This window comes from Leptonychotes weddellii, chromosome 5 (assembly GCF_054177405.1).
Source record: "Leptonychotes weddellii isolate Sample4059 chromosome 5, ASM5417740v2, whole genome shotgun sequence".
Taxonomy (NCBI): Eukaryota; Metazoa; Chordata; class Mammalia; order Carnivora; family Phocidae; genus Leptonychotes; species Leptonychotes weddellii.
In genome coordinates, this window is record NC_138373.1 from 68,753,717 (window position 1) to 68,771,601 (window position 17,885).

General features: G+C 39.4%; 1 protein-coding gene across 2 annotated transcripts; it reads right to left on the reverse strand.

Moving 5' to 3' along the window:
* Positions 1-3,249: 3,249 nt before the first annotated feature.
* CCDC77 (coiled-coil domain containing 77) lies at positions 3,250-15,818 on the reverse strand. 2 transcript variants are annotated; one of them, XM_081821006.1, is made up of 8 exons: positions 14,971-15,818; positions 13,995-14,070; positions 12,988-13,079; positions 11,414-11,562; positions 6,768-6,987; positions 5,186-5,311; positions 4,933-5,085; positions 3,250-4,154 (listed from the first exon to the last, which is right to left on the reverse strand). In XM_081821006.1, the coding sequence occupies exons 3-8, from the start codon at positions 13,048-13,050 to the stop codon at positions 4,008-4,010; spliced, it is 858 nt and encodes a 285-aa protein (XP_081677132.1). In that variant the 5' UTR covers positions 13,051-13,079; positions 13,995-14,070; positions 14,971-15,818; the 3' UTR covers positions 3,250-4,007. The 2 variants fall into 2 exon arrangements, with proteins under 2 accessions (XP_081677132.1, XP_081677133.1); XM_081821007.1 differs by lacking the exons at positions 13,995-14,070; positions 14,971-15,818 and having other exon boundaries at positions 11,414-12,098.
* Between the last annotated feature and the right edge of the window lie 2,067 nt (positions 15,819-17,885).

Genomic DNA, 17,885 nt, shown 5'->3' on the forward strand with positions numbered 1-17,885 from the left:
CCAATTGAAACAGAACATTCTCATTGGGCTAAGCTATGAAGAGAAGAGATAAACGCAGTCTAGTGATTTGGGACAAGGACAGCACAACTAGTCACGTGTTGAGGTTTTTTGTTTTGTTTTCCCGGCCCTTCATACATTCACCACATTCACAGTGTGTGTGTATGGTGGTAGTGGAGGGTGGTCAGGGTGGGTGTTGGGTATAAGGAGGCACTTTTGGAAAATGTGAAGTGCTGAGTCTTCCCAAACTTTTATATTCCCTAGAGCTTCTAAAAAAATTCTTCTGCCTTGACAAAGATTCTGCTCTTCATCCTGACATCATCTTACCCTCAAAAGTGGGCCGTCAGTGCTGGTCAGCGAGAGATCTGCATAGAAAAACCTTGCATTCCATCATCCCAGATCTTTTTAGGGGACATTTCATGCTCTCAGTTTTCCTTCAGATTGTTAGAAAGTGAACTCGGGGACTTTAAATCAGTCTCTGATTTATTTTTCTCATCTGGGTTCAGTCACTCTTTGCTATACATTTTCCCAACCCAGTGCTACCTTGGCTTACTACGTGGAAAATTTTGCTTTCAGCTACGTTTTCCATACTGTTCTCGGGGTGCCTGGCTGGCTCAGTGGGTAGAGCATGCAACTCTTGATGTCGGGATTGTGAGTTCAAGCTCCATGTTGGGTGTAGAGATACTTTAAAAAATAAATAAATAAAATAAAAAGATAATAAGTTTCTCAAAAAAAAATTCCACACTGTTCTCAAGGAAGATTACTACTGCTTTTTGAGACCTCTAGGAAAGAAATCCCACAAAATTCTCATCATTATTTGTTGGCATGATGGAAAAGCATGAGATCACCTAGGGAGGATCATGTGGGTGACAGAGTCCTGGGATAAGCAGAAGAGAGTCACACAAGGAGTGAGCCAACCCAGCAGACAGAGGAGTCAGGACAGAGGTCTACAAAGCAGGGAGAACAGGTGAGGACAGGGTGGCACCCTGAGATGCCAGTGCTCAGGAGGTGAAGCTGGGAGGCCAGGTGTGACACACAAGGAGAGGGGGCAGGATGAATTCAAGAGGGTTATGGTCAGACTGAGTAGAGGCAAAATACAGAATCCCAAAGATGTTATAGAGGATTTGAGCAGAGAACATACAGAGAAAGAAGAGTTTTATAAGGTCGTTTTTTGGGGGAAGGAACTCATTGCTGACACAAAACAAGAAAGAGAACATAGCTTTTGGCACATAGAGAACATAGCTATTTTCTGCAGAAGCTTATCAGGTGCTGGCCTGGTGTAGAGTGATACAAGAGCTGTAGGGCTGGAGTGGAGAATCACTCTAGTTTAAGTAAAAGAACTCCAGACAGACCAGTTTAATCTTATATCTGATTATGGAGCTTGGGGCCAAATGAAATCTTATAGGAATCTGCATGACAATACTATGGTACTACATTACTCAGATTTTAGATCCCTCTATTTAATATTTCATTATCCCTTTCTAAACATCAAGGCAAAGAACAGTCAACAATAACAATATCAAGATTGTATGAATTTAAAATTAGCACTGATATGGTTAAATACTAAGATGCTTAGTGGGTAGGACAGTTGTGAGCCAAAAGGGAAAAAGTCACAAAACCAACACAAGGCCCATCAGAAACACTGTGGTCCTGTTTGGGGTTTGTTGGGATGCAAAAACTGTAGACTAGCCATGTCAAAATGGAGTGCTGGGGGAAACTGGACAAAAAGGATCACTCTGTATGATTTCTTATAACCACATGTGAATCTGCAACTATCTAAGAAGATAGATTGACATAGGTATCAATAGATAGAGGTAAATAAGCTAACTTTTCAAGCATAGGATTTTATAATAAATATTTAACTAGAACAAATATATATTTAGCACACCAACTTGACTCTATTATAATAACCTAAATTCCAATATTTAATTGGGCCTATTTCTCCACTTCATATTCTGTGCCATTGGTTGGTCTGTTCATGTGTCAATATAACACATTTAATTAAAAAAAAAAAAAAAAAGGCATGGCTGGCTCAGTTTTCAAAAAGAAGCCACGCAGTCCAAGAAGCAAAGAGGAAGAGATATCAAAAAGATCTGCAAACAAAAGCAGTAATCGCTGCCATTTGACAGGCAAACTCCCAGAAAGCTGCTATGGCAAAGGGCAGTGGGTTTCTTAGTAACAACTTACTCCATACACTTATGTTCCACTTAAGATGTGAATATTATCATTTGGTAGTTCAGAAATAAATTACATCATTTCCAAACTGAGAACTACCCCGTACAGGATAACATGGGTAGATTGTGATGCCACCTTAGACAACGAAGTAATCAAGAAAGTGCTCCAGAGGTCCAGGTTGTGTTCACACTTGCTTTTTGTAGGACTAACTAGAAACTAAGCTACCAGTCAGTCTAGGAGTGGACTACTTCACAGCTTAGACCCATAAAGCAATGTAGAGGCTTAAAACAAAACAAAACAAAACAAAAAACAAACCTTTTGGAGGCTGGTTCAGTTGGTAGAACATGTGACTTTTTTTTTTTTTTTAAGATTTTATTGATTTATTTAAGAGAGAGAGAGAAAGCAAAAGCAGGGGGAGTGGCAGAGGGAGAAGCAGACACCCCGCTGAGCAGGGAGCCCAATGCGGGGCTCGATCCCAGGACCCTGGGATCATGACCTGAGCCAAAGGCAGAGGTTTAACGACTGAGCCACCCAGGTGCCCCCCTCTATATCCTTTTTTAAGCAAATTGCTGTGCATCTGGGGCAAAATAATTGCATATGTCCCTGGACAGCCTCTGGAAAGTCAGGGGATCTTAGCTTAGTATATAGCATCATTCTGATTCACCCAGGACAAAAGAAAGAACTCAGGTTTTCACATTTGTGTTAAAGGAAAATGGTGATTGAACTGCCAGTAGGAGATGCTTTTTTTTTTTTTTTTAAGCCTATGATAACAGATCACGTTTTTTTTTTCACTAATAAATCCAACCAAAAATTCCCAGAGGTATCAGTCTTGGGCTTCAGAGGGACAAATAAAATGGATGGTTCTTCCTTTTGTTCCAACACTTAAGGAATTGACGTTTTATTACAGTTGCTGTTTTGATGCTAGGCATCAAACAAAAAGGTTATTAAATCATAAAATTTCAGAGTAAAACTTTAATACTTGTACAAAACTGCACAGACCATGGAACAAGTAAGTCAACCAAGTCATTAACAAAGTTATAAATGTGGTTTTTAACAAGAAAGTACAGGAAACTAGAATCTTTTCCCAATTACATTTTTATTGAAAAATAGTTGATTTAAAATATATACATTGTTTTTTTAAAAGCATGTTATTGGTAAAATAATGATCTTTCATATGAGGATCACTGAAGTTTCACTCACTCTCACCAAAGTGGCACCTTTATTTTCCTAGATGAACATTTTGCTTAAAAATAGGGTCTCTTAAAAAAAAGAAATGAAAAAAGAAAGAAAAAGAAAAGACTAGGGTCTCTAGTGCCCTCTGGTGAAGCTTCCTGAGACTGGGTATCCAAAAAAGTAATTCAGCTCATGACGGAAGAAAGTTAAATAACAGAATTACTACCTGTTTACATGTGACAAATTGTGATTTGCTGCCTTGGGCAACCTCAGAGGATGTCCTGATCTCAGGCAGAGTTCAACTACTGACACTCAGTCAATATTTTCTTCCGGAATTTTCATCATCACTGCCTTCTTAAAAAAACAAAAACTGTCATTATATTATAAATGGGAGAAATAATGTGGGAAAGTCTCTAAGTAATTCAGGCTATAATCCAGACCAAAAACACAAAAAAGGTTAACAGGACAGCAAAAATGATAGCTAAAGCTTAGCATGCAAGAAGGGCTCTTTTAGTGGTCCCTAATTCTTAGCCCTGTCTTCTTAATAACAGATACCATGATTCTAGCCAACTCTGTGCGTAGTTTCTGGGAGAAGAGGACCTTTTCCTCAGATTTCAGGAAGCAGACCTATTCCAGATGAGGGCCATGTCTAAACGTAAACATCAACAGAGTCTAAGTTCATTCTCCAGACCAAAGACTTTGGACTTAAGGTTCTTTAGTTCTCCTTGTAGCTTATGTGCCCGTCTATTGCTGTCACGCACCTCACACAGAATGGCAAGATCCTGGTTTGCCCGGGCATTAAGTGTTGCCTAGAGATTTGGAAAAAAAAAAAAAGAAGAAGAAGAAATGATTATGGCACATGCCAGGGAAAAGAAATCATAAAGACTAGGCTATGCTGGCTCCTTTTGGGGAGACTTTTAGCACATCAGATAAATTCAATCCTTAGCTTGCTTAATGACTGACTAAAAGAAAGAAAATGTAGAGTAGAATTAAAGCAGAAAAGGCATGGTACTCTGCTTTCCTATACGATAGTAAAGAAGCCATAGGATAGAAATCAATAGACAACAATGAGTAAAAAAAAGAGATCAATATAAACATTACTGGTAGATTTGCCAAAGAATGAAAAAAAAGCGTCTCTTCTATAACTAACCTTGTTTGGCACATAGCAATCATTTAGGATATGTGGATGACTGGTTAAATCTCTTTAAGAAGGATTCTGAGGCAACCTGAATTCTAAATAAAGCTGTGTTTGACAGGGAGAAATTACTTCATTACTTACTCACTCACTCTCCCCATTGGTAAAACAGACACAGTTCTTTTCATCTACTTCTTGATCTGGGAAGGATGAAGCTTTCTGATAAGTTTAACTCAGATCAAAGTACGATGGTGCAGGCTAGCAATGATTTCAGTCTACTGTGTCCTCCCTCTGGTGTGTACTTAAGCTAATTTTAATGAGACTTAAAGGATGGTGATCCGCTAGGGTCTACCATCAGGGAAACAGCCCATCTTTCTTCTGAGGAGCCCTCACGACCATGTTTCCTTACCTGCACCCTTTTCCCCCCTCGGTAATTCAGAGTCAGCAATTACCTTATAGAGGATTTGCTCCAAGTCTTTCAGCTTCTGCCGGAGAATCTTAATATCCGTCTTAAAGCCTTCTACTTCCAAGATACGCCGATTCTCCAAGGCTTCATAGCGTCTTGTCATCACCTGTAAACGCTTCCCCATCTTGTTAGTACGATCCTAAATATAGGGACATGGCAAGGCATTTGTGAAGATGAGGGAAGCATTCCCGGAGCATCTGCGCTTCCCACTCAGTCAGAAGTGGAAGAGAATTTTGTACCTTGAAGATCTCTCTCCTCACTCCCTCTTCCTCACGAATTCGGGCAAGTTCCTCTTCTAGGGAAATGCACTGCTCTTGATACATGTTGGATAATTTTTTCTCTTGTATTAACTTATCCTTTAGGGACTGCAGGTCAGAAGGAAAATAAAATTACAATTTTGGTAATTCAAGTAGCACTTAGGCAACGAAAGAAAGGAAATAAATGATTTCCATTAGGTCTAAAACGAGTTAAGGAACAAGATGGCAAGGAACTTTGGAGAACATCTGAAAGCCTCCTATTTCTAGATGATTCTCTTAACCTTTTTCTAAAGTGTCCATATTAGAAATTCTTTAAAATAAAACAAATACTTTTGGCTCTGAGAAGGGTCAGATAATGGAGCTCAGAACTGTACCAAATAGGACATGACAATATATGTTTTGGGACACATTTCTGAAGCTCTTCTTTAAATAGAAACAAGAACATATAATACACATGTTCCATTGAGCAGCGGGAATGATCGGTAAAAACCTTAATCAGATCACGTTTCTTCCTTACACACAATCCTTCAAAGACATACAATGTTTAGAGCTAAATATTCTTACCAGGAAAGTAAAGGCCCTGTAAGGCCCTCCATGACTGGCTGCTGCCCACCCTCCAACCTCTTTGCCTACCACTTCCTTCTTGCTTATTCCTCTATGACCACACTGATACTCCCTCTCTTCCCTGAACATATATTTTTTTAAAGATTTTATTTATTTATTTGAGAGAGAGAGAGCATGAGGAGGGGAGGGTCAGAGGGAGAAGCAGACTCCCCGCCGAGCAGGGAGCCTGATGTGGGACTCGATCCCAGGACTCCAGGATCATGACCCGAGCCGAAGGCAGTCACTTAACCAACTGGGCCACCCAGGCGCCCTCTTCCCTGAACATATTTTAGACTTGCTTTTCCCTCTGCCTGGGTCTTTATGGCAAGCTCAGTACCATTTTATAGGTCTCAGCAACAATATTAGACTTTACAGAGGGTCCCTGTGCTTCCCTACAAAAGCAGACTTTCAGCAACTATATATAATCTTCATGTAATCTTTTTAATTTCTTAATACCACTTTTTAATAAGCTATCATTTTCTGTTTTGTTTCTGTACCTTCTCACCCATTAAAGTTTTTATTTATTTATTTATTTATTTAAATAATCTCTACACCCCATGTGGGGCTTGAACTCATGACGCTGAGACCAAGAGGCGCATGCTCTCGCCACTGAGCCAGCGAGGTGTGCCCCCCCCATTTTCACCCATTAAAATGTAAATGCCATGAAGGCAGACCTGGTCTAATTTATCTACTGCTATAGCCCCGGAGCCTAGCCCATAGTAGGAGTGCAATAAATATTTGCTGAAAGAATAAATGAATCAATCAATAGTTTACTTTTCTAAATCCCCAAACACTATAATGGTAAGCTACTCTTTGAAACCTATCTCTTGAGGGTGCTGCTACAACAGGTTCCTGGACTGAATGGATCTTGTATGACAATTCTTAGGTTCTCTGGAATTCTCTGAGTTCTTTCAACTTTTCTAGAGAAATTAACAATTTCTGTAAGACATAAGAAAACTACCTTAATATATTGATTTTGGTTATGATGAGTCTCATGAATGACTGGCCAAACTTTTCCAATTTTATCTTCTTTCTTCTTACACTGCTTGCTGTATTGCTTAATCTTTGACATCAAATGATCCTTTTCAAGCATCCATGACTTCTCTTTATTTTGGTTTTCAAATCTGAGTTGCAAAAAGTCTTTCGTGCTCTCATAGAGAAGTTCTTGGGTATGATGGAGACTATGAAAGAAAGTACAAATGTGGACACCAAGATGCTTACTGGTACATATGATGCATAGTTACTCAAACAAAGGGAAGATACAGGTTCTTTAAAAATGGTGCAATATATAAATTCTATAAAATATCATTAGCAGTATTTAAAACACAATCTGATCACTGGCAAACTTACATGTTTTACTGGACAAAGTGTAATATACCTACCCATGTGCACTAGTTCACAGACTGGTCTTTTTTTTTTTAAAGATTTATTTATTGGGCACCTGGGGGGCTCAGTTGGTTAAGCCTCTGCCTTCAGCTCAGGTTATGACCCCAGGGTCCTGGGATCAAGTCCTGCATCGGGCTCCCTTGTCGGCGGAGAGTCTGCTTCTCCCTCTACTGCTACCCCCTACTCATGATCTCTCTCTCTCAAATAAAAAAATTAAATATTTTTTAAAAAGAGAGAGAACATGGGACGCCTGGGTGGCTCAGTTGGTTAAACATCTGCCTTCAGCTCGGGTCATGATCCCGGGGTCCTAGGACTGAGTCCCACATCTGGCTCCTTGCTCAGCAGGGCTCTCCCTCTGCCTGCTGCTTCCCCTACTTGTGCTCTCTCTCTCTCTCTGTGACAAATAAATAAATAAAAATCTTAAAAAAAAAGAGAGAGAGAGAACATGCACGCATGCAATTGAGCATGAGGAGGGGCAGAGGGAGAGAAAGAATCTCCAGCAGACCCTCCACTGAGTGTGGAGAACAATGCAGGGCTTCATCTCACAACCCTGAGATCATGACCTGAGCTGAAATCAAGTTAACTTGCTTAACTGACGGTGCCACCCAGGTGCCCAAATAGACTGGTCTTTATAGATATTTTCCCAATGCTAATTCCAGGTTATATAATGAAAAGACATAGCCTGCATTAAGTATGGACTATTCCCTGACTGAGGGTGAACACAAGTTCTAAAATGTCAAAAATGGTTTTGATTTTCTTTATGCTGTGCTCCACATGTAAACTGCCTGATATCAAATCTTGTCCTTTTCTCAAGATCAGTTTCCTCCATGGAGAGATCGTGACAACCTTAGCCCATTTCGTTTCTCCATTTTCTGAAATTCTTTATCAGTTTAAATCTCTACCCCTGTGTTATAATTTGACACTTGCTCATACACTGTCATGTTTTATTTATTTATTTTTAAGATTTTATTTGAGAGAGTGAGCGAGAGAGAGAGAAAGCACAAGCGGGGGCAGGGAGAGGGAGAGGGAGAAGCAGACCTCCGACTGAGCAGGAAGCCTGACTCTGGGCCTGATCCTAGGACCCCAGGACCACAACCCAAGCTGAAGGCAGATGCCTAACCAACTGAGCCACCCAGGCGCCCCTGTCATGTTTTAACTGTCAAAGGCATAGTTTCCTTTTTTTTTTTTTTAAGATTTTATTTTTAAGTAATCTCTACACCCTACGTGGGGGTCGAACTTACAACCCCAAGATCAAGAGTCACATGCCCTACTGATTGAGCCAACCAGGCACCCCAACATGCATATTTTTTAACCTGAGTGAAAGCATATCCCTTATTTATCGTTTACTTTTGCCCTGCTACCACCAGATTGTCAAGAACAGTACCAACTACTAAACACACAGAGTACTGAACAGATTCCTGCTAACTACTGAGATTTAGGAATAGGCAAATGATGTTTCTATCTTCAAAAAAGGATATCCCTAGAAGTTAGCAACTCATCAGTTTAACATCAACACTTTCTAGAAAAATACTGTATCAAATGATCAAACTGCTTGCAAGGAATATTAAATACCATGAGGCAATCACTGTAATTTTCCACTGACTAAATAATGTCAGAAAAACTCAGTTCTTTCCATGAGTAACAGGATACATAGATAAGGGAAACATGATAGCATAATGCAGGCACAAAGCAGGGTAACTGTCACCGAACGAATGTATATACACTCAGGTATACATGTATGTGTATAAAGAGAGATTGATTCAGTTACCACAAGATCTCTCTTGCTTTCAATGAGTTATTTTATTCTATTTTACATTATGTTCTCAATTACAAACTGGGCAAGTAATAGTCTTGTTAATGTATAAATGGTTTGAAAGTGAGACCCAAAGGACAGTCATTAAAGGCCTTGGATTTCATGCCATTCAATATCCTTAGGATGATCTATCTAATGTAAGGGACTGATTATATGCTCAGATGTACAGATAATACCACACCAGGATGGCTATTAATATTCTAGAAGACACATACAAAATTACAAATTACTCTGACAATTTAAAAACACTGTTTCCTTAAAAATAATTAAAATCCAATGAAAAGTGAACATGCTATGTGTAAGCACAAAATACCAAAAATAAAAATAAAGATGGAGATGTGCTGGCCACATGCAAACATATTACACTGTGTTAAAAGAAACAGAGCCTGCAAGAGCCAGAAGGCATTTTCTATCCTGTATTGGTCAGAGATCTTAATTTAAGAATCACATCCAATTTTAATCATCACACTTTTTTTTTTTTTTAAGTAGACTCCACGCTGGGCCTGAAGCCCAACATGGGGCCTGAACTCATGACCTTGAGATCAAGACCTGAGCTGAGATCAAGAGTCGGATGCTTAACTGACTGAGCCAACCCAGGTGTTCCAAACACCGTACCGCTAAGTGGAGGAAGAGGCACTAGAGAAGTTTAAGATGACAGTAAAAGAAGATAAAAGGACGTTGGACGTTAAAAATGCAACATGAAAAAAAATTTTAAACATAGAATGTTTAATGCAAAAAGAAGTAAGATGGAATTGATAAGGATCACCAAGTGTTGGACAAATGTTTATTGTGTGCCTGTTATGCATACAGGGCAGGGCAGAGGCCACAGCAAGCCCCTGGGGAACAGATGTGACTCTAATAGGTGGCTCTAAGTGCCACCGGGGGCAGGCGAGTCATCATAGAATGTGGAGGAGGAAAAACTGAATTCTGCCTGGGGAAGTGTTCAGAGAAGAGGTGAACATGCACAGCAAAGTGCCTGCCACACAGCAAGGATCCCACAAGCAACAGACATTAGTAGTCAGACTGAAGGACGGGGTAAAACACAGCAGTAGAGGAAGAGCTGAGACTGAAAAGGTTAATTTGGTGCGAGATGACGAAGATTCTAGTAATTCATGCTGAGGTAGCAGGACTTTATCATAAGTAAATGGGGAGCTATCCCATGTTTTTGAGCTGTTGGTAACTCCTAATGGAGGTGCTAACTCGTAACAGTGAGGAAGACTGTAGAAGGCAGTGGGATCGGTGAGAGGAGGAACAGTTAGATTACTGCAGCAATGTAAACAAGAATAGAGCTGGGGGACGCCTAACTGGCTCAGGAGGGGGAGCACACGACTCTCTGATCTCAGGGTCACGAATTTGAGCCCCATGTTGGGGGTAGAGATAACTCAGAAAAATATAAATCTTAATAATAATAATAATAAAAGAATAGCTTGAACCAATGTGAGAAGAATGAGAGGGAGAGAATGGACTGGAGAGCCTTCCCAGGCTCATACTCAATAGGGCTTCAGATTCAGGAATAAGAGAGTGCGGAGTTGAAGATAACTCTAAGGCTGGGAAGCCTAGGAAACGGATGGATACCATTAAACTAAATGGGAAAAAGAATGAAGTAGTAGGTTTGAGATGGGACAAGGGGGTGTCTCTTGGGAAAGAAAAACAGTCTGTTTCAGTCACAGTAAGTTGGAGGTGTTCGAACATATTCAACTGAAGAGATCTGTACAGCACAGTCTAGCCACTGGAACCAGACAAAAAGCCGAGGAGGGTCAGACAGGTAGAAGAATCAAGACAGGTGTTGCGGAAATCAAAGGGAACTAATTTCAAAGAAAGGGTGGTTAGAGGTACCAAATATGCAGAACGATACTAGTTACAATGAGGACTGGAAAGAGATAACTGGCCATGGGAATTAAGAAGTCAATGATGACCTTAGAAAGGACATGCTTAGTAAACGGTGCAGATGAAACCAGACTGCAGAAAGGTGAGGAAAGGCAGGCAGGTGAGGAAATAAAAGCAGTGAAGACAGAGAGTTTGTGGTTTTTGCACAGGTACGTAGTCATTTTTCCCACATTCGTGAAAGACCAAACAAAAGAAAAGGTCCCTACCATACTGGGCTGAGTCGGATAACCTGTCAATGGATAAGAGAACATTTCTTAACCACTAAGATCAAGCTAAAACTCTAAAGTGGGTTAAATGGAGCATGTGGGATACTTGCCAACGCTTCAAGAAAAGAATCAACAGCACTCCTAGGGAAGCCTGGACACCCACCTACAGAGAGGCAGGGGTGTCTAACAAAGACAGATTTTTCAAGGTCTCTTTCAGTTCCACAGTCCTATGCTGCTAAAGGACAGGACTGTTTACTTTTACGCCACTCAGAAAAGTTTACACATCTGTCAGGTACAGCTTTCTTGAACACTCACTTTTTGGTAAGCTCTTTGATTTTGTCCTGATTTCTCTGCTGATGAACTTGTATTTCCCCAGTGCGAATCCGTCTATCCTCCATGAGCCCTTCAACTTGCTCTCTAGAAAGCTTGGTCTGCTCTTCCAGCTGAGCCTGCAGTGATTCCACCTAGACAGGCCAAAAGGGGTGAGGTATCCACTCCTGTCTTGCTTCCACTTATTTCTTACCTCGAAAAGCGAGTCTTTCTCCAGAAAACTTTAAAAAACAAAACAAAAAATCCACAAACAAAAGCACAGCAACACAACAAATAGAAGAAAAATCTTAAGTGTACTCCTTTTTATGTAATGTCTTATAAATGGGGTTAGGCTACACAAGAGCAAGCTCTGTCCACACTAAACAAAGCATCTGCATCACACACAAAAAGCTAGAAAATCCAGTTTCCTCTACACCCTAACAGTCTCAGCTTTTCACTATCTCCCGTTTGGGATTCTTAGGACTATCTCCCTTCTAAGACTCCCTGGTTGCATAGAAATAGAATGACTCTTCATTTTTTAATTTAAAAAGTAGAGCAAAATCAGTATCATGTAATTTCCTTCTCTGGTTCTGGCTGTCACTCCAAGCAGAGATACTGGCCACAGGTAGAAACTATCATTTAAAGCAACAGACTCCTCTTGCACCCTGTAAGGACAGGAACTTGAGTGCACCTAGAAAAAAAATCATGGTTGCAAAAAATACACAATTACCAGGTGGTAAAAGGATGATTGAGGACTTTGGAACACATGCACTAAATAAACGGATATACCCCTACAGGTTAATCTATCAGCAGAGACAATTTTAACTCTGCATGTCTCCCCTAAGGCCAACCACAAAGGGAATTCTTACTGTATGACAGTTTTGTTAGGTAGGGCTAAGCATATAAGCTGAACGAACAGAAGGTTCAGAATAGCACTTCTAGAATGGCTGAACAGAGAATAATGGTTTCAAAACATAAAGTCTTAGAAATTAGGAACAACCTAAATTTTCTTAATCACTTGATGCCTAGATATAATATGTGTGCAAGGCCATCAAAAAAAATGAAATCTTGCCATTTGCAATGATGTGGATGGAACTAGAGGATATTATGCTAAGCAAAATAAGTCAATCAGAGAAAGACAATTATCATATGATCTCACTGATATGTGGAATTTAAGAAACAAGGCAGAGGATCATAGGGGAAGAGAGGAAAAAATGAAACAAGATGAAATCAGAGAGGGAGACAAAATAAGAGACTCTTAATCTTAGGAAACAAACTGAGGGTTGCTGGAGGGGAGGGGGATGGGGATGGGGTAACTGCGTGATGGACATTGGGGAGGGTGTGTGTTGTAATGAGCATTGGGTATTATATAAGACCGATGAATCACAAACCTGTACCCCTGAAACAAATAATATATTATATGTTAATAAAAAAAAAGAAATGAAAACATATGTCCACACACACACACACAAAAAAAAAAGAAAGAAAAAAATATGTGTGCAAGGAGATACTTCTGTGATAACAAAGATATGTTACACAAAGCTAAACTTGTGGACAGAAACTGTCCTGGTCTGCTTTACCTGTAGGGTAAGTGTTTGTATGTCTCTTTGGTATTGCTCAGAAGTTTCTTCCTTCTCTCTCATTGCTGGTTTTCTTTTGTTTACTTTAGAATCTAAAATAGAAAACAAAAATTAATCAAGACCTTTATTTAGTTTTTCTTTTGGCTATTTGAGCATCAGCAGACCTCTGCAGAGGAGGTTTCATTTACCTAGAAGAGAAGGAAAGGGAAAAAAAGGAAAGCATACAATGACTATAGTAATACTTTTTCAAATGGGAATCTCTCTAAAGGAACTCTGCGAGGAGGTCTCCTGGATAATAATATTCATCTTTCTAAAGAATTTTCCTTTGGAGTTGTATCTATTTTCTTCATAAAATCTTATTTAATCAGAAAAGGTAAGGAATAAGGAAAAGTAAGTCTAAACATTCGGTTATGATGGATCACCCAATTTTCAAAAAACAAGATTTTAAAAATAAGCAACACTAAAATTATACTGAACAAAATTCCTAGGATGATTCAAGAGGCTTATGCTAAGAGAATAGATCTTAAAAGTTCTCATCATAAGAAAAACAAATCTGTAACCATGTGTGGTGATGAATGTTATCTAGATTTATTGTGATGATCATTTCATAATATATACAATTATTGAATCCTTACACTGTATACTTAAATGTAATGTTATATGTCAATTGTATGTCAATTTTCTAAAAAAAAGGCAAAGAAATAAAATTGGGATTTCCATTTAAAAAAGAGAGAGAGGAGACTGAGGCTTAAAAGCTAATTAACATTCTGTGATCCCAGAAGTTATCCAAATCTGTTTTATCATCTGTAAGCATGTTTATTATGTATTTTTTATTCTCCTTTATTAAAACATCATGGGAAGGTTAAAGGAACAAAAGCTCAGTGAGATCTTAAACCAGCAGAGACATCATTATGAACATTTATTATTATTACATAGTGGAAACGAAATCTAATTATTTGCACCATGTTTTTGAATTCTGCATCGAGAATTTATAATATGGCTGGTACCTGCTCTGAAAGCTGAGGAAGATTCATTCTGTTCACATATACCTACAGCCTGGATAGTCTTTGAGTGAATGCTGACCTGAAGAAGCAAAAAAACCAAAAAGTACAGAATTAGCTTTCCTATAAATGTCATATTTCACTTTTTAGCTTTACTTCTGTAGATCAAAACACTATTCATAAATCCAATTGGTCAAAACTGCCATAATCATATAAGGATGTCATGCATGAGAGACACCAAAGTGGACAAAGTAACAAAGTGGATAAAACTCAGTGCTAGTGATATAAACTAAAAAATTAAATTTCAGAGTTATTTCATAATATCTGCTAAAAGAAAGGGGCAGGGGATCTTTGGCAAGGGCCTTTAGGAAAATAATGGGAACACAAAAGCATGCATATGTAGATATGCATAAAGATGCTCACTGATCGCTTCTCGGCCTTTTGGCTAAGATCAAGTGAAGATGCTCACTGAGGCAGTTTATAGAAGAGTAAAAATGGAAAAACTATATATACACATAAATATTTCTATATGAATGGAAAAAGAGCTTTATCTCTGGGATAAAAGAGACTGCCACTTTTATATGACAGATTTCTGAAATCTGTCTGTTTTTAATAAAGACCATCATTACTTTTGTCATCAGCATAAACTAAGATTAAAAAAGAAACCTGAGTATTGCAAACTTGCTCCCATACTAAGTCAGCTCTTGCTTTCCTCTCTAATCTCACCCAAAACATCCACTCTTCTGTGCTTTAAGGTTTCCAAACAGTGAAATGGGGTAAATAATGGTTTTTTTGGGAAAAAAAGAGTAAGTAAAAGCACAAAGCTCTTTGTAATTACAGAAAATGCTTTGAAGACTTAAAGACTACGACAGCTAATTCTCTTCTATCTTCTTTAGCAAGTACCAAAATTGCTCTTATTTTGGACCCCAGCCTGCATTTTATAAAAAATCATGCTTACCATGCCATACCAAATATTACTTACTTTGTTTGGAGGCTCCTTATAAAAATAGGTCACTTCTCCAGTGTCTGTGCCCACAAGAGCCAAGAGATTCTGAATCTTTTTCTTGTCTTCTAGCTCCCTGCAATTCTCATAGAGAGTAAGCACACATTGTGTTCAGAGGAAGTAAAATTTTCTATTTAAAGGATCTCCTTTCTGATTTATTTTTAAGACAATGGCAACATCAAATTAAAATTGAATAAGATTTATTGAGACCTTAGCTCTAATTTTTAAAACATCAGATATTTATATTCAGGAATTCAGAGAGAAGGGACCAGAAAATAATTTCTTAGTTGGTTCTAGAAGAGAATTATAGTGGATGCTGGGGTACACTGCTCAGATTCTCCTCTTTAGCACTGATGGGTTCATTCCTCAACTGCCAGCAATGTTGCAAACTGTGGCTCACGGATGAATCTCTCTCCAGAATTGTCCTCAGTTAAGAGGGACTGCCTTAACCAACTGTATAACCAATGGACAGACTGCACCCAGTGCCTGGCTAATGAGAGGGCAGAAAAGTCCAATCCCCTTGCCTTAATTCAGGATATCTCTGAAGGGCCATCCCAGCTTCAGTGCACCCTGTGGCATTGGCTGAGGTCTTTTGAAATTAATTAAATAGTTCAACTGCTGCCCAATCAGACTTTCCTTATTCCTTCATAGGTGGTTATTCCTGAGGGCACTCTCCAATAAATCTCCTGCAAGCAAATCTCCACTGCAGAGTCTGTTTTCTTGGGAACCCAACCTAAGACCATTGATATCAGAAATGGACCAAGGAAGCAAACTCTAAAACGAGATTTCAGAGCCTGTGATATGGAGATGGTTAATAGAACATAGCGTTCTTGGGCGCCTGGGTGGCTCAGCTGGTTGAGCATCTGACTCTTTTTTTTTTTTTAAAGATTTTATTTATTTATTTGAGACAGAGAGAATGAGAGAGAGAGCACATGAGAGGGGGGAGGGTCAGAGGGAGAAGCAGGCTCCCTGCCGAGCAGGGAGCCCGATGCGGGACTCGATCCAGGGACTCCAGGATCATGACCTGAGCCGAAGGCAGTCGCCCAACCAACTGAGCCACCCAGGCGCCCCAACATCTGACTCTTGATTTGGGCTCAGGTCATGATTTCAGGGTCATGGGATCCAGCCCTGCATTGGGTTCTGTGCTCAGCAGAGAGTCTGCTGGAGATTCTCTCTCTCCCTCTCCCTTTATCCCACCCCCCACTTGTGCTCGTTCTCTCTCTAAATAAATAAAATCTTAAAAAAAACAAACATAGTGTTCTTAGGAGCAAGACAGATGGGTGGTTAACAGGGTACAGCTTAAAAAATTAAAATAAATCAAAGATGGGCGCCTGGATGGCTCAGTTGGTTAAGCATCCAACTTTTAACCTCAGCTCAGGTCTTGATATCAGGGTCATGAGTTCAAGCTTCACACTGGGCTTCATGCTTGATGTGGAGCTTAATTAAAATAAATAAATGAATAAATAAAATAAAATAAAATAAATCAAAGATGGAGGGAGGCTAAGGGCAGCACCCTATACAAAATCACAATCTCTGACCCATCTTCCACACCTCAGCCAGTTTTAAGACTATTACTTGACAAAGAAGCTGGGTCCCCAGGAGGTAAGACTTGGTAAGACAGCAAGTGTACATGATAATGAGTCCCCTAGTCTCCCCAAAAGACCCATGGCCATTTATTTAAGTAATTATACACTGGAGGAAAGGAATTACCCAGGTAATTCAAGGACTGATGGATCCAGGGTCTGAATTGACATTGATACCTGCATTATCATGGCACTGGAGTATATAGGAACCATGTAATCAACAGAATTTTGTTCCAGGTCCAGCTCACAGTGGATCCACTGGGTCCAGACCCAATCAACGGTCAGTTTCCCCATCTCCAAATGTATAACTGCAATGGACATATTTGGTAGTTGGCAAAACCTTCAACAAACTTCTTGGCTTTTGGGTTAAGGTAAGAGGAAGACTCTGAAACTACCCCTCCCTACCCCTGCCAAGATGGTAAATAAAGACTTAAAGGATGTAGGGGTCAAGGTCACCATCAAATCCCCATTTAATTCACAGTATGACCTATGCAAAACCAGAAGGATAACAGTGGACTACTACCAAGTAGGTCCCAATTTCAGTCACTGTGCTAGATGTAGTGTTTTTGCTAGAGCAGATTAACTTGGTTTTAGGTACATGGTATACGGATACTGATTAAGCAAATGTATTCCTTTCCATTCCTAACAGGACCGGAAATAGTTCTCATTTGTGTGGGGGGTGAACACAGTATACTTTTACAGTCTTTCCATAAAACCAGGTTAACTCTTCTGTGTGCTATCAAATAAGTCTAAAGAGACCTGGATCTGGCCATACCACAGATCTCATTAGTTCACTACTAATGATATCAGATTAAATTAGACTGTATAGACAAAAAATGGCAGATGCGTTAGAACCCTTGGTAAGATACATGTGCTTCAGAGAGTTGGAGGTAAACCTTACAAAGCACATCAGTGAAGTTTTAGGGGTCTGATCTAGGCATGACAGGACATTCCCTTCAAAGTAAAGGACAAATTATTGTACCTTACTCTTACCAGGAAGAAAAAAAGACTCTTCAGGTCTCTCCAGATAACATAGTCCATACTCTGGAATACTGCTCTGACCCATATATCAAGTGACATGAAAGGTGAGCTTTCAGTGTGGCCCAGAGTTGAAAGGAAGTTCTGTATTAGGTCAAGGCTAAAATTATTAAGAAGATTGAGTTGGTAATCAAAAACCTCCTGACAAAGAAAAACTCTGGACCTGATGTCTTCACTCAAACCAAGTATTTAAAGGACAAACACCAATAATTCTCAAACTTTTCTTTCTTTTTTTTTTTTTTAAAGATTTTATTTATTTATTTGAGAGAGAGA

Excerpts from the sequence above, each read along its gene's own strand:
- CCDC77 (XM_081821006.1), bottom strand. The coding sequence starts at position 13,050 with ATGAGAGAGAAGGAAGAAACTTCTGAGCAATACCAAAGAGACATACAA. Across the intron at positions 6,988-11,413 it reads ATCAAAGAGCTTACCAAAAA|TCTCCATCATACCCAAGAAC; the intron begins GTGAGTGTTCAA and ends TTTCTTTCATAG. Across the intron at positions 4,155-4,932 it reads TGGAGCAAATCCTCTATAAG|GCAACACTTAATGCCCGGGC; the intron begins GTAATTGCTGAC and ends CCAAATCTCTAG.